This window comes from Aedes aegypti, chromosome 3 (assembly GCF_002204515.2).
Source record: "Aedes aegypti strain LVP_AGWG chromosome 3, AaegL5.0 Primary Assembly, whole genome shotgun sequence".
Taxonomy (NCBI): domain Eukaryota; kingdom Metazoa; phylum Arthropoda; class Insecta; order Diptera; family Culicidae; genus Aedes; species Aedes aegypti.
In genome coordinates, this window is record NC_035109.1 from 244,871,448 (window position 1) to 244,886,679 (window position 15,232).

Genomic DNA, 15,232 nt, shown 5'->3' on the forward strand with positions numbered 1-15,232 from the left:
CCTGCCAGTGGATCAAATCCCCCAGAGAGTGAAGGTTGCCCCCCTGTTCAGGGCGGCGAAGGACCTTTCTGCCCTGCGGACTGAACTAGCGGCCCACCAAATCAAACCGCTGTTCAAGCTGCGCCACACCGGCACAAAGATTATGTGTGCATCTGGCGCCGATTACGAGAAGGCCGGCAAGTTACTGAAGGCAGAGGGGCTGGAATTTTACACCCACGATGCCCCCGGTAGCAAGCCGTTGAAGGTACTCATCCGATGGTTGCCGGAATACACCCCGGAGGCAATCGTCGACGAGATGAAGGTGGCCGGTCTGAAGCCGATGAATGTGTTCCCCATCCGGCGAGTGCAAGGAGGAAGGCATCGGGACAACCTCTACCTGGCCTACCTGGAGAAGGGATCCATCACCATGACGGGCCTGATGAAGGTGAGAGCGCTCTTCAACATCATTGTTGAATGAGAGCGTTACCGCCCAAAGAAGAAGGACGTGACGCAGTGTGGCAACTGCCTCTCGTTTGGTCACGGGACGAGGAACTGCCAAAATAAGCTCCGCTGTGGCAAATGTACCGGCGCGCACGCAACGACGACATGCCAGCCGATGGAGGGTATCGAACCGAATTGCGCTAACTGCGGTTCCAACCACGAGGGCAGCAGCCGTAATTGCCCCAAACGAGCTTTGTTTCTGGCGATCCGTCAGCAAGCGTCCACCAAGAAGCAGGAACACCAGCGTCAGCACCAGCCACCCCCACCACTGACTGAGGAGCACTTTCCAACTCCCCGCAACTAGGTACCCAATCTGCCACTGCTTCAACCGAACAACCGGCAGGCATCCCGCCAGTCGGCCCCCTCCGTTCAGCATCGCCTCGCGGCCGCCGCTGCTGCTCCACCGGTGCAGAAAGCACCACCTTCTGGATGGGGGAATCCTGGACTCAGTGCCCCCGGCATTCCTCCCTCCGACGACGGCTCCCTGTACACATCGGAGCAAATGTTGTAATACACCAGGGACTTATTCCAACGTCTGCGAGCTGCGAGCCTGCCGTTCCAAGTCGGAACAGATCGACTCGGTGGTATTTGCCTTCCTATCAAAATATGGGCCGTGAGGCCATCAGAAGGATCGCTAATTGGAACGCTTGCTCCCTAAAGAACTGTCCGCTTTCCTGGCCCAAGAAGACATTGATTTAGCTGTAATTATGGAGACGCATCTCAAGCCGGAGGTTAACGTCTTCATCCCCGACTTCCGGCTAGTAAGGCTCGACCGATGAGGCTCCGAAAGAGGAGACGTTGCGATTGCTTTGCGAACATAAACTGCACCCTGCTGCAGAGCTTCCAGCTGCAAGTCATCGAGGCCGTTGGTGTTCTGGTAGAAACCTCCATCGGCCCAATCAAAATCATCGCGGCGTACTGCCCGAAGCAAACTTCCATCATCGACGGAACATCGGCGGCCCTAAAACAAGAACTCACAAAGCTGACAAGGTGGCACGGGCAGTTCAACCTGGCATGCGACCTGAACGCTAGGTACGAGACATGGGGAAACACACGGCGAAACAGAAATGGCCTCGTCCTACAACAGGACCAGGGGGAAGGCCACTACACCGCCTGGGCCGATCCGGGACCCACTCAACCAGCGATGTCTGACCAATATAGACGGCAACAAATCCCAGCCGGTCGTTCATCAGTGGCTGAAGTTGGTTCCCTGATCAACCGCAACTACCACCGTGTCGACTGGGGTCGATTTTAGCGGTGTATCGATGCCAACATCGGATGCGAGGCTCCTCTGGCGTCCATTGAAGATATCGACTGGCAGCTGCAGAGCATCGAAGAGGCCATCTCCGTGGCCCGAGAGCAGCACGTACCAACATCTGGTCAGGTAAGGAACACCCTTTCTATCGAAGGCGTTACAAAAGATCTCATTAGTTTACGCAACACCAAACGTAGGCAGTACCAACGCTCTGGCCTGCCTACGTTAAAAAGCGAAGTTAATCGCATATCCAAAATCATCAAGGCCATAATGATAGACCTTAGGAATGAAGATTTTTCCAAAAAGATCCGCTCTCTCCCTGAATGTGCCATTCTGGAAGATGACCAAAATTTTTGAAATCAAACCCACACCGTTGATCCCACTGGTGAAAATCATCAAAAACTATTTATTTTACAGGACGTTCAGGGTTTCCCTCAATGGAGTCAACTCAGACCCACTCAACATCCCCGCAGGTGCTTCACAGGGTAGTATTTTAGATCCCTACCAAGGATGGAAAAAAATCGCCGCTAGTGACTAACACTAGTAATCTAGTAATCTAGTAATCTAGTAATTATTTGAATGGTCCAAGAGGGCGGCCGCTCTTGCAGAAGCATCATCATGCGAGCTTAGTAAGGATATATGGTGCATCAGATGCACTGTTTGTCGCGGGACAAACCGTTTGTAACAAGTCGCGATTAACATGAATCAGAACGCTTTCACGGTATAATCTTTCACCCAAATCATACCCGTTTGCCTTTCGGCTCTAAAATGGCATACCAGATGGCAGATCGCGGAATAAAAGCGTAAAAATCCTCCAAAAGTCATGATTTTGGTTTGCGAACAATTAATCGTAAGCACACATGCCGAGCGATTCATTTTTCGCTGAGCGGAGTTTGTTGTTAGGACTTGACGACTAATGGTTTATCGTTGTTGCTATGCTCGCATGATAAAGAACAACCGCAATGCATCATTGATTTTGTCATGATCACTAGATTTCCATCCTTGTCCCCTACTATACAACCTGTTCACCTCGGACATGGCTCAGCTCCCTGAAGGCGGCTCTCTATCGCTGTTCGCTGACGACATCTCAGTCGTCTACAGCGGTAGATACCCGAGAGCGTTAACATCTCGACTCCAGAGAGGCCTGAATGTCTTGTCAGATTATTTGAATAGCTGGAAAATCTGTATCAACGCGGCGAAGACCCAGGTCATCCTCTTCCCCTACTCCAAATCTTCCAGACTTGTTCCGGCTGATGATTGTAAAACCACCCTCGGTGGATCAACGGTGGAATGGTCTAATGTGGCCGTCCACCTTGGTTTAACGTTAGACAGCAAGCTTCTCTTTAGACAGCAGGTTGACAAAGCGGTCACCAAATGCAACATCTTACCTAAAGCACTATACCTACTGATCAACCGAAAGTGAACCTTGTCTATGAAGAACAAGCTTGCTATTTACAAACAGGTCATTCTTCCGGTCATTGAATATGGCGTACCAATCTGGGCCTAAACCCACCATCTGAGGCTCTAAAGGACTCAGAACAAATCCCTTTGGATGAGGTTGATAAATGGCTGGGCATGGCGTACCATTGGTACCTCGCGTACCTGAAGGAATAAAATAGACCCCTATGTGCGGTCCTTAGCCTCCTGCCCAGCAACTCATATCCCTACCTCCTCGCGGTACTGGCCGGGGTACGAGTAACCTTAGGGAAGATCGGGTAACCAACCCCCGGTGGGATCTCTGGTCGTATGCTGACAGGGAAGGGGGGTTTGCTTTTACTTTTGCTTCTGCAAACCTTGAGCGTCTGTACTCCATGTTAGGAGCGGCTCACAACAGCGTCTGTTCCCCATGTCAGGGGCGGCTGATCATCGTCCGAGTGCCAGAAAAGAACTCTAAGCCAAACTGTGCACTATGGCCCTCCGATCATTTAGGGGGAATGGTCCTCCAGAAACTAGGGGGTTGGTGTCAGGCCCTGCTAGCCATCCGTAAAAAACATCAAGCAACGAAAAATCAACGAGAGAATACGAACCGGGACAATTGGCAAAGACCACAGCGACGTAAAGTGATTAGTGATTGGAAGCTCGGTACGTGGAACTGTTAATCTCTCAACTTCATCGGGAGCACACGCATACTCGCCGACGTGCTGAAGGACCGCGGATTCGGCATCGTAGCGTTGCAGGAAGTGTGTTGGAAGGGATCAATGGTGCGAACGTTTAGAGGCAACCATACCATCTACCAGAGCTGCGGCAACACACACGAGCTGGGCACAGCTTTTATAGTGATAGAGGCGCGTGATCGAATGGTGGCCGATCAATGAGAGAATGTGCAGGTTGAGGCTCAAAGGCCGGTTCTTCAACTTCAGCATAATAAACGTGCACAGCCCTCACTCCGGAAGCACTGATGATGATGAAGACGCTTTTTACGCGCAGCTCGAACGCGAGTACGACAGCGCCCAATAGCCTGGGACACGGTTGTATGAAAAATTTAGATTCTCGCTCCAGTCCACTTTTTGAATTGCATTATGGTCCCATAACAACTGTGCAAAATTTCAGCTCGATCGGTGAAACTATATTTTAGCGCCAGCCGTTCAAAGTTTGTATGGGATTTACTATGGGAAAACATACTTTTGCAAAGAAAAATCGCCAGAGGTCGCCCATTGTCCTCTATAAAAAATCTGAACACAGATCTCGATAGGTATTTCTACAATGAACAACTTATTGTATACAGATCTACTTGACTTTGTCTTTGCCTCTTTTGAAGATAACCTGAATATTGTCAAACTTAAGGTGAAGATGAATCGAAGCGAAACCTCAAATTTTCAAGAGCACAAATCTGGGGAACCAAACATCTGTTCAAGCTGAAACCCTAATCGATTGGTCACCTCCAGCTAGTGACCAATCGATTAAGTTTTTAGCGTAAATATGTTTGGTTCTCCAGATTTGTACTCTAGAAAATTTGAGGTTTGGCTTCGATTCACCTTCACCTTAATTCTTATAAAGATTTGACCACCAACGAATCAAATTAACAATATATTCATTTTTTGAACAGAAACATATATCTGCACCTTACATTATAAAAAGCCCCACGGTGCACCGCGGTGCTGAGATTGTTTTACAACCCGCGTATGATTGAGGCCATAAAATATAACGTGAAGCCACAATCGTATCGTTTCTCTGAGAACTGTGCACATCGGTTGATAGGGTCGAAACAGTTCGATGAAAACAAATGGTTCAATAAATTGCCAATAGAAACTGAAATATTCTTTAGCACGTTTTGTTTGCTGACTGATGCCCCCACATATACTGATGCATTCCCGCTGCAGAAGCATTTAGTGTTGCTAAAAGCTCTAATTGGCTATTGAAGCTGATGCATTTGGCCAGAGTCAGAGAGTGGGGACGGGATGCGAAGGCAGACTTTCGTGAACACACAATGTTAATCGAATGGGGCAAGCGTATGAATAGTTTTGCCATCATCAATATGCACTTTGGGAAATTGCTGCCTCTTACGAACTTTAATAGCTCGGGGATAATCAAACTGAACTAGAATGGATTCAACATGATTAAGGTAATAAAACTGATAGAACGGATCATAGAGCGGACAGTCTAGAGGGAAAATGTGTTCAGCTGAAGATTGTATAAATTTATGAAGGGTTATAGATGATTCAGATGAGGGAAATTTACTGGTACTTCAGGAAACATAGGTGTAATTGAGCATTCAGTCAAGAGTATTTCCGGTAATGAAAGGAAAGCTAATCCAATCAACAATCCACTTGTCGACAGCGTTTATGATTCGAAGAAATGCTGTCAAAATGCTCGAGGAAAGATATGTAAATCTAATTACTAGACTGGACACATCATATTGTGGGGACAAGAATGACAATTCCATGTTTTCACCAGCCATACCTATTTGTGGGTAATTCTACACTTCTAGTGGTCTTAATATGATGTCTATGCGTCTTTCCCCATACACGACGTATTACACGTGTGGTAGTTATCAGTCCTATATTTCAAAAGCATTATGAAATACAAACTCTGATGTATTATTTTTCCTACTCTTTTTATTTCCAGTTTGGTGAATCAATCGATGACCGATCTAGATGCGGGACAGGTACGCCGAGTGCTGCATGAAGCTCTGGACTTGTGGGCCCAAAACGCGAATTTAACATTCCGCGAGGTGTACAGCAGCGAAGCGGATATCCAAGTCCTGTTCGCACGGCAATTTCACGGCGATGGATACAAATTTGATGGCCCGGGAAAAATTCTGGCCCATGCCTTCTATCCTGGCACTGGCATTGGAGGTGACGCTCATTTTGATGAAGAAGAAACTTGGCTGCTGAATGAGCCTCTTGGAACGGAAGGTAAGTGCTGAACTTAGACGTAATTGTCCTTTCAATAACTAATTGTTTTTGTTCGAAATTCTTAGGTACCCGTTTGTTTGACGTAGCTGTTCATGAATTTGGTCATTCGCTGGGTTTGGGCCACTCATCAGTCAAAGAAGCTATTATGTTTCCTTGGCATCACATATCTTATCGTGGAAAAGACACCATTCCTGAGGACGATCGTCTAGGTATTCAGGGCATTTACGGCCCTAAGAAGAAAACATATGGACGCAATCCAGAACGTCATACTCCAACCACCACGACCACCACAACTACGACGACTCTAGCACCGCCCAGGCGACCTTCAACTCGTACATACTATCCCCGTAAAGACCACAACGGTCATCCATGGGAGGGTCTCGATCCCAACTATCCAAACTACCCGAGAAGGACTACCACTACCTCAACCACTACAGAAATCCCGCGACGTCGTGTCTACTTTGCGGATAAGCCCCGAGGCGTCGGAACCACATATCCTACTCGTCGGACATACCAAGAGCAGCCCTATCCACGGGAGCCGGACACGGAACGTCCCACGCACATTCCTACTCCAACCAAGGTACACCATCATCACCATCACCACCACCATCATCGGACGCAACGGCCCGTCACGAGACCGCCACTACCACGCATTCCTAATCCATGCGACACCAACTACGATGCTATTACCATCATCCGGAACGAGCTGTTCATCTTCAAGGATCGCTACCTGTGGCGACTCTTCGAAGGCGACTCGCAGAATCGACCCCCAGTCGAGATCGATCGGATGTTCTTCGGACTACCGAAGGACTTCGAACGGATCGACACCGTTTACGAAAACAAACATCAGAAGATTGTGTTCTTTATTGGTAGGGTTTGGCAATTGACGTAATTCTGAACAGTGCTAATCTATGATTTCAATTTGTATATATTCAGGAAAGCAATACTACGTTTTCAACTCGCAACATTTGGAACCTGGCTATCCGAAGCCACTGACTCATCTAGGACTGCCGGAAAGTATCGAACGAGTAGATGCCGCTCTGGTGTGGAGCTACAACAATCGAACGTATTTGTATAGTGGGCGGCTTTATTGGAGGTAAGTTCAAAGAAGACCACGATAATATTGTCTCCATTCATTTAAGTGGTTATGAAAAACAAACCGTTTTCCTGCACAACGCCAAAGATCGTGCTGATCACCCGACGTTCGAAGATTCCAAGTTCTTGCAAGTCCTCCTCGAGCATCGTCCACATTTCATGCCCATAGAGGACTACCGGACTTATCAGCGTTTTGTACATTTGATACGGGTGTTAATCTTTTTTGAACGAAACTTCTTGTGGAGGTCATAGTAGGTCCGACTTCCACTGATAATGCGCCTCCGTATTCCACGGCTAACGTTATTGTCAGTCGTCAGCAAGAATCCAAGGTGAACTCTTCGACCACCTCGAACGTATCCCCGTCTATCGTAACACTGCTACCTAGGCGAGCCCTGTCACGCTTGGTCCCACCAACTAGCATGTATTTAGTCTTGGACGCAATCACCACCAGTCCATCTCTTGCTACCTCGCGTTTCAGGCGGGTGTACAGATCTGCCACTTTTTCAAATGATCGGCCGACAATGTCCATTTCATCCGCGAAGCAAACAAAATGACTGGATCTCGTGAAATTCGTACCCTGGCTGTTAAGCCCGGCTCTCCGCATAACGCCTTCTAACGCTAAATTGAACAACAGGCAAGAAAGTCCATCACCTTGTCGTAGTCCCCGGCGGGATCCAAACGAACTGGAAAGTTCGCCTGAAGCCTTCACACAATTTTGCACACCTACCATCGTTGCTCTTATCAGTCTCACGAGCTTCCCGGGAAAGCTGTTCTCGTCCATGATTTTCGATAGCTCAACGCGGTCGATACTATCGTATGAAATCGATGAAAAGGTGAGGGATTGGGACCTGGTATTCACGACATTTTTGAAGGATTTGCCGTACAGTAAAGATCTGGTCTTTTGTCGATCAGCTGTCAACGAAGCCGGCTTGATAACTTTCCACGAACTCGTTCACTACAGGTGACAGACGACGGAAGATGATCTGGGATACTACTATGCAGGCCGCATTTAGAATGGAGATCGGTCAAAAGTTCTCACAATCTATCTTGGCGCCGGGGCATATTACCCCTTCCTTCCAATCCTTCGGTAGCTGTTCTTTTCCCCAGATTGTGCCTATCAGCCGGTGCAGACAAATGGCCAGCCTCTCCGAGCCCATCTTTATGAGTTTAGCTCCGATACCATCCTTACCAGCAGCCTAAATGTTCTTGAGCTGGTGAATGGTTGGTTTCCATCGCCCGCAATGCTGAAGAAGGCATTTCCTCCGTTGTCCCGACCTCCATTGCCTGCACAGAAAAAAATCCGTTCTCGTATGCGTGAACAGCAGACGTGAACTCGTCAACAAACAAAAATACACCGTGAACTAGATCATGTATCTGTGACCAATCATGGTAGTTCACGGTGTATTTTTGACAGTTCACGTTTTCCAGAACGCTTTTTTGAGCGTGTGTGCTCTCAGCGCAATTCAGGTGTTCGTCGAAGTGCTGCTTCCACTTTTCGATCACCTCACGCTCGTCCGTCAAAATTATCCCATTCTTATCCCTGCACATCTCATCAGTGCTTCCGGAGTGAGGGCTGTGCACGTTTATTATGCTGAAGTTGAAGAACTGGCCTTTGATCCTCAGCTTGCACATTCTTTCGTTGACCGCCAACCGATCACGCGCCACTATCACTATAAGCCACCCATCACTATAAGCTGTCCCAGCTCACGTGTGTTGCCGCAGCTCTGGTAGATGGTATGGTTACCTCTAAACGTTCGCACCATTGATCCTGTCCAGCATACCTCCAGCGCTACGATGCCGAACCCGCGGATCTTCAGTGCATTGGAGAGTATGCGTGGGCTTCCGATGAAGTTGAGAGATTTGCATTTCCATGTACCGAGCGTCCAACCGGTATTCCTTTTTTTTTTTTATTCGGTCTTTGCCGATTGTTCTGATCCGTATTTGGACCCCCACTCCTCTAGATTTCCGGAGGACCATTCCCCCTAAATGTCCGGAGGGCCATAGTGCATAGTTTAGCTTAGAGTGCTTCTCTGGCATTCGTACGATGATCAGCGGCCCATGACATGGGGAACAGACGCTGTTGTGAGCTCTCCTTACGTGGAGTACAGACGCTACAGGTTTTCAGAAGCAAACCCCCCTTTCCCTGTCATCATACGACCAAAATTCCCACCGGGGTTAGTTACCTGATCTATCCTGAGGCCCGGCCAGTACCAGTAGGCCAGTAGGAGGTAGGGATATGAGTTGCTGGGCAGGAGGCTAAGAATCACACATAAATGGGTCTATTTTATTCCTGCAGGTACGAGAGGTTCCAATGCCGTGCCCAGTCATTTACCGTCCAAAAAAAAGTCAGAAACTCTTTCATGAATTCCTTGACATCGACCAGAGATGCCTTATGAAGTTTCTCTAAGAATTTCGATGAAAGGTTTCTCTAGTCTGCATATCTCAAGTTACATTATGTCTTTTACCTCATTACTTAGGCACTTTTTATTTTCTATAAATGCTTCATGCCGAAGGTTCAGAAAATATACGTTCCGGACTGTGGACATATTATTTTATTCTTTACCCACCTTGTGCCTTGTTAGCTACAGCGTATCGTCACGCCATTACTGGGCGTATTGCAGAGCTCCATCTTCGTCGGTCTTGGGCGATGCTTCTCCAGTTGCCCTGAACTTTTAAGATCATCAGGTCCTAAACCTCAGCACCAACACCATTAGGACTACCTCTGTCTCTACCTGCAATCATGTTCTTCGCTTTGATAGAATTAATGGTCCTGACCATTCTTCACTGTCTCCCTCTCCAAAGTCACGAAGGCCTCCTCCACTGACCTGCAATCTATTCCAATAAGTTAGATTTCGTCCGCGAAGCCAAGGAGTATGTGCGACCGTGTGATGATAGTGCCATTTCTCTACACACCAGATCTCCTGAAAGCAACGTTGAACAGTAAATTCGAAAGTGCATCTCTCTGCATCCATGGCACCTCGTCTGCAATTCGAACACTTGATTTCGGACCATCCAGCGTTGCACGTATCAGCCTTATTTGTTTCACTGGAAACCCATGTTCAGACGTTATCTGCCACAGCGCATATCTTTTCACTGAATCGTACGCCGCCCTGAAATCAATATGGTGAGTGGAGCAATTTATACACCGGAAATTATCCTAGATCATTCACAAGGTAAACATCTGATCCGTTGTCGTATGGCCTCCACGAGAACCAGCATGGTATTCGCCGACGAAGGACTCGTCGAGCAGTCTTAGTCTGTCAAACAGGTTGCGCAACAGTATTTTGTACGCATAATTAGCAGACTCCAGTCTGTGCCCTTTCTTGTATATTGGGCGTATGAGGTCATCCAACAAGCCGGTGGGCATTTCTTCATCCTCCCATACCTTCAGAAATACTCGGTGGATCGATTGGTAAAGCTGCTCACTTTCGTCCTTGAGAAGCTCGAACGGAATCTCGTCCTTCCCAGCGGCCTTACAGTTCTTCAGCTCGCTGACAACCTTTTTAACCTCTCTTAAGGTCGGTGGGTCCATAGCTCGATCTTCATCATCAGTGTTCACCCTGTTTCTCGCTTTCCATTTTCCCCGTTCAACTGCTGCTGAAAGTGCTTCTTCCACCTGGCAACCACCGCCGTTTTATCGATCATCCCTTCTCGATCATTACACATGGCGGGCACTGGTACGGTATTGTGTTGAGACCGTTGCATAAAAATCTCCACATATCGTTCCGATTGATGCTATCTTAAGCTTCAGCTACCACACTTGTTTTCGTGCTGCCTTTATTGCGGTATATTCCAAATTTTAAATAATTGTCTGCCTTTCTAGTAATCATCAAGTCTAGGAAAGGAAGATTACCATCTATTTCCTTTTCTATGGTGAATTTGATGGTTCTGTGTTGAGAATTCAACAGATCTAAGGTCTGGGACAGATAACGCTCTTTTACCACCGCAAAGATATCGTCAACATACCGTCGCCAGATTCGAGGGAAAAACTTTTCTTTTTGCAGTCCTACTTCGAAATCGCTCATAAAGATGTTCGCCAACAATGGGGAGAGCTTACTGCCCATGCTTAGCCCAAACGTTTGTTTGTAGAACTTACCTCTGAATGAAAAGTAGTTCTGGTTGTGTGTAGCAGCACATACATCGACCCTAGATCACACTGTCGATTGGGAGAATGCAAAGTTGATTAAAAACGTCAGAAAAACATCTCACTTGAATGCATGGGAGTCCATGTATATCGCAACATCTGATCGTCCTCTAATGAATGAGGACGATGCTCCAATTGTGTCTCCACTCTTCCACCTGACTAAGCTGAAAATGCAGTAACCTTCAACACTTCTCGACGTATACTGACTACAGTACGAATACTAGTGTTAGTAAATTATGTAATCAGTCGGACATCGTCCCGTAGATGGGCAACATCGAGCCCGAAACCGGTCGACTAAAAAGGTAATTTTAACTCCTTTTAATCGTTGTAAGAACAATAAGTGTTGTGTCCTGTCTCACGTCGCGTCTTATAAGTGGTATCGCTCTCTGTTCCGCCGAGTATCGGTCACAGGCATACGGCTTCTGGCGACATTCTCCACGTCTGTCACTATCTGGCACTCAACATCGAACCAATCTTTCGTCTTCCTCGTTGACCAGTGCCAATTACTTCGTGCGCCGTTGTGGTCACAGCTTCGTGGATAGGATCTCACAGGTTGTTTACATCTCCACAAACATTGATACTTACCAACTGTTAGTCTAACTGGTTCGTCGGTACTGTGCAGCTCCCCATCAGTCGACAAGCGTCGCATATTGAAGTACAGCGTTCTGTTATTTCTGGAACTCGTGACGCTGAATAACCATGCCTGAATTTTAGCTACAACGAGAAAATGATCCAATTCGATATTGGAGCCTGACATCCATGACATTTGAGAAATGTCGCCCATCAACCAGCACGTGGTCTATTTAGGAGAACGCATTCGGGTGTCATCATGTACTGCTGAATGCCATTTCTCTAGCAGCAGTGAAGGTTACAAGGCGCAGTCCATCATATTTGGTAACGGAATGGAGGCCTTTTATAGGCTCTCATAGAACTCATACGTAATCGGGCTTATCGTTCATTGGCGCATATATGCTGATTAGGCTGTTGAAGAACTTGTCGTTTATTCTCAATACGGAGATTCGGTTGCTTACCGGTTTCCATCGAATAACTCGCTTCATCTGCTTCCCAATCACTATAAAGCCAACTCCACGTTCCACCATCGCTGTAGTAAATTACTAAATTTACTTGGAAGTGTTGGCAATGGGATCCACCGCTCGGAATGCACGTTATCCCGTTTTCGGTTAGCGTATTTTATGGAAAGCTGCCACGTTCATGCCGACAATTCGCAGTTCACGAGCCAAGATTCTAACATACGCGGTTTCATTCAAAGTTTTCACGTTCCTACCTTCCAATCGTTGTCTTTCATTCATTGCCTGGTCTGTTGCCGTGAAATCAATTCGTTTGCTCTACTTTTGCCTTTCTTGGTTGATGAAGAGACTTCGATAAGCAACCTAACAAGAGTTGCGCTACCCACGTCGTGCTAGAGGGGCTGCCTTCTCAGTGCTGACAAGATAGAGCATTGTCCACTTGTTCGTTTCATGATGACCTCGGTCATAGCCATCACAACCACTCATTTTTATCAGGATTTTGGACCTGTATCCCTGGTTCTCAATAGTTTCAAGTTCTCTTCTACATGATACTATGGTGAGCCGTCAAGCGCTAACAGTGTTCATATATCAACAAAAAAATCCTAGTTGATTTCTTGAACGTTCTTTTCTCCTTATGGAGTTGCATCCCTACTAAAATGGAGGCTGCTTCTTATCTTAGTGTTCTTATGAGCACTTCCAAGGCATATAGTCTATGTATTACTGAATCAACTCCTGAAGAGACCTTCTGAGTAATAACTGATGGAAGCTTTGAGCGAAACCTGATTTACATTATGTTGGAATTTCTGGAGAAAATCATGAATATTAAGCAATACTTGACGTAATGTCACCTGTAGGTGAATTCCGGCGCACATTTTCTTCGAAGAGAAGAAATTTTCTTTCATAATCCACCAGCAAGAAAATTTTCTTTTCTTCGAAGAAAATACACGCCGGAATTCGCCTACAGGAATACCAAAATAAATAATTTGGAATAACATCTGAAAGATGTCTGGTCAGATTATCTGAGGAAGTATTCTTTGATCTCTGTTTGGTCTCCTTTTGATTCCTGTTCAGCCTCTTTATGATCTCTTACTGTGTTTCCTAAACACTAAGGGGCTGCCATCTCCGCAAAACCCATTTTTTTAATTTTATCTCCTATTCACAGATTCGACGAAGACGCCAACCATGTCGAGCTGGACTACCCCCGAGATATGTCGATGTGGAGCGGCATCGGCTACAATATCGATTCCGCCTTCCAGAACCGCGACGGCAGGACGTATTTCTTCAAGGGCAAAGGCTACTGGCGTTTCAACGATCTTCGAATGAGCGTTGACCACAGGGACCCTCATCCGTCGGCAGAGCGGTGGATGAAGTGTCAACGGTTACCGATGGTCGATATCACCACGGAAGACCAGGAGGAGGTCGTCGTTACCAGTGCTGGCCCTGGCAGCAGGCGAACCTTCGAAAGTGTGCTTCTGTTAGGTCTAGGGCTGATAGTTAGCGTAAAACTGAAATTTACATTTTTTAGGGTTTATTAGAATACGCCAGATGGTCATCTAATACTAGTTAAAGTTTAGCACCTAAATTAAAATTTTCACCGATCGGGTTCAGCCTTTTCGCATAAAATCACGACACTGCCAGAAAAAGTATTGTCTTTTTTATGTTTGGTTCTGTAAACAAATTTAACATGAGCATTGTGCAATATAGCTTATAGTTTGATCAAATTACGTAGAATGCTTTAGAAACCCTAGGAAGAAAATTTTGATTAGGAAGAATTCCTATTGGCGTATAGAACCGTCTCTATTCCAATTAAGTTAGCAATATTATTTACTTATCAGAAACATTGTCAAAGGATCCTTTACCACAAAGCTCTCAGTAACGATGTGCTTAGTAAACACTCCAAAGCGGACGTAGAATTCTTTGTCTTAACATTAAGTTAGTGATTCTGTTAAATTTTATACACTACACTTTGTAAAAACATATGGCGTGAATTTATAATCAATTAGCCCTTGATGACCAAAACATTGATCGTTGTCGCATTTGTGATAAAAGCCACGAAGTAGTTCTTTTAGTAAGCGACACCGCCTTAAATCTCTTTTTTTAATAATGTGCACAGGTAATTTAGATAATAAATAGAAAAGGCAAATAGAATGTGTGGCTTCGGGACTGAAATTTTGAATGGCGTACATCACCTATATCTACGAATCATTGACCAGCAAAGTGCGGAGCAATGCAGAAGAAGCAACCTTAGGATATGTGAACTGGAATTTAAGTTATGAAATGGAAACGCTTCTACATTAGGGTTTAATTAGTTTTGTTCATAATCTCAATTCTATTGTCATCTATGGTATCCGGGAACTACAAGTCTATCGGCCCAAATCAAGAGTATGCAAAACAATGACTTATACGATGATACAGTTTAAGTTCAGTAGAATGACCATGGAACGAGTATGTAAAGCATAGATAAATTAAAATAAATAAATGAAAAATAAACTATGTTTGTTTTGTTTTTGGTGCATGATCACATCCAATACTTGGTTACACTTTCATTATTATAAACAAATTGAAAAATTCGAATCCCTTCATTACGTTAAGGTGAAGATAAATCGAAGCCAAACCTCAAATTTTCAAGAGCACAAATCTGAAGAACCGAACACCCGTTTGAGTTGAAAACATAATCGATTGGTCACCAGCAGCTCGATTAAGTTTTCAACTTAAACGGAAGTTTGGTTCTCCAGATTCGTGCTCTTGAAAATTTGAGGTTTGGCTTCGATTCATTTTCAAATTAAAACAAATAAAATAAATTACAACAAAATAAAAAAAAGTCTCTGTCCCCCCTCCCGAACTTATTAATCAAAACAAGTTATCAGTCCAAAAA

At 45.8% G+C, this 15,232-nt stretch overlaps 1 protein-coding gene across 2 annotated transcripts in view; it reads left to right on the top strand.

Moving 5' to 3' along the window:
• LOC5566599 (matrix metalloproteinase-2) overlaps positions 1-14,847 on the top strand; it is a 573,762-nt gene extending 558,915 nt beyond the window's left edge. For both annotated transcript variants that reach the window (XM_021849073.1, XM_021849072.1), the window contains 4 exons: positions 5,801-6,090; positions 6,156-6,959; positions 7,027-7,186; positions 13,520-14,847. In XM_021849073.1, coding sequence (XP_021704765.1) covers positions 5,817-6,090; positions 6,156-6,959; positions 7,027-7,186; positions 13,520-13,892 — 1,611 coding nt within the window. In that variant the 5' untranslated portion in view covers positions 5,801-5,816 and the 3' untranslated portion in view covers positions 13,893-14,847. The remainder of the gene's footprint in view (positions 1-5,800; positions 6,091-6,155; positions 6,960-7,026; positions 7,187-13,519) is intronic.
• The last annotated feature ends 385 nt before the right edge of the window (positions 14,848-15,232 follow it).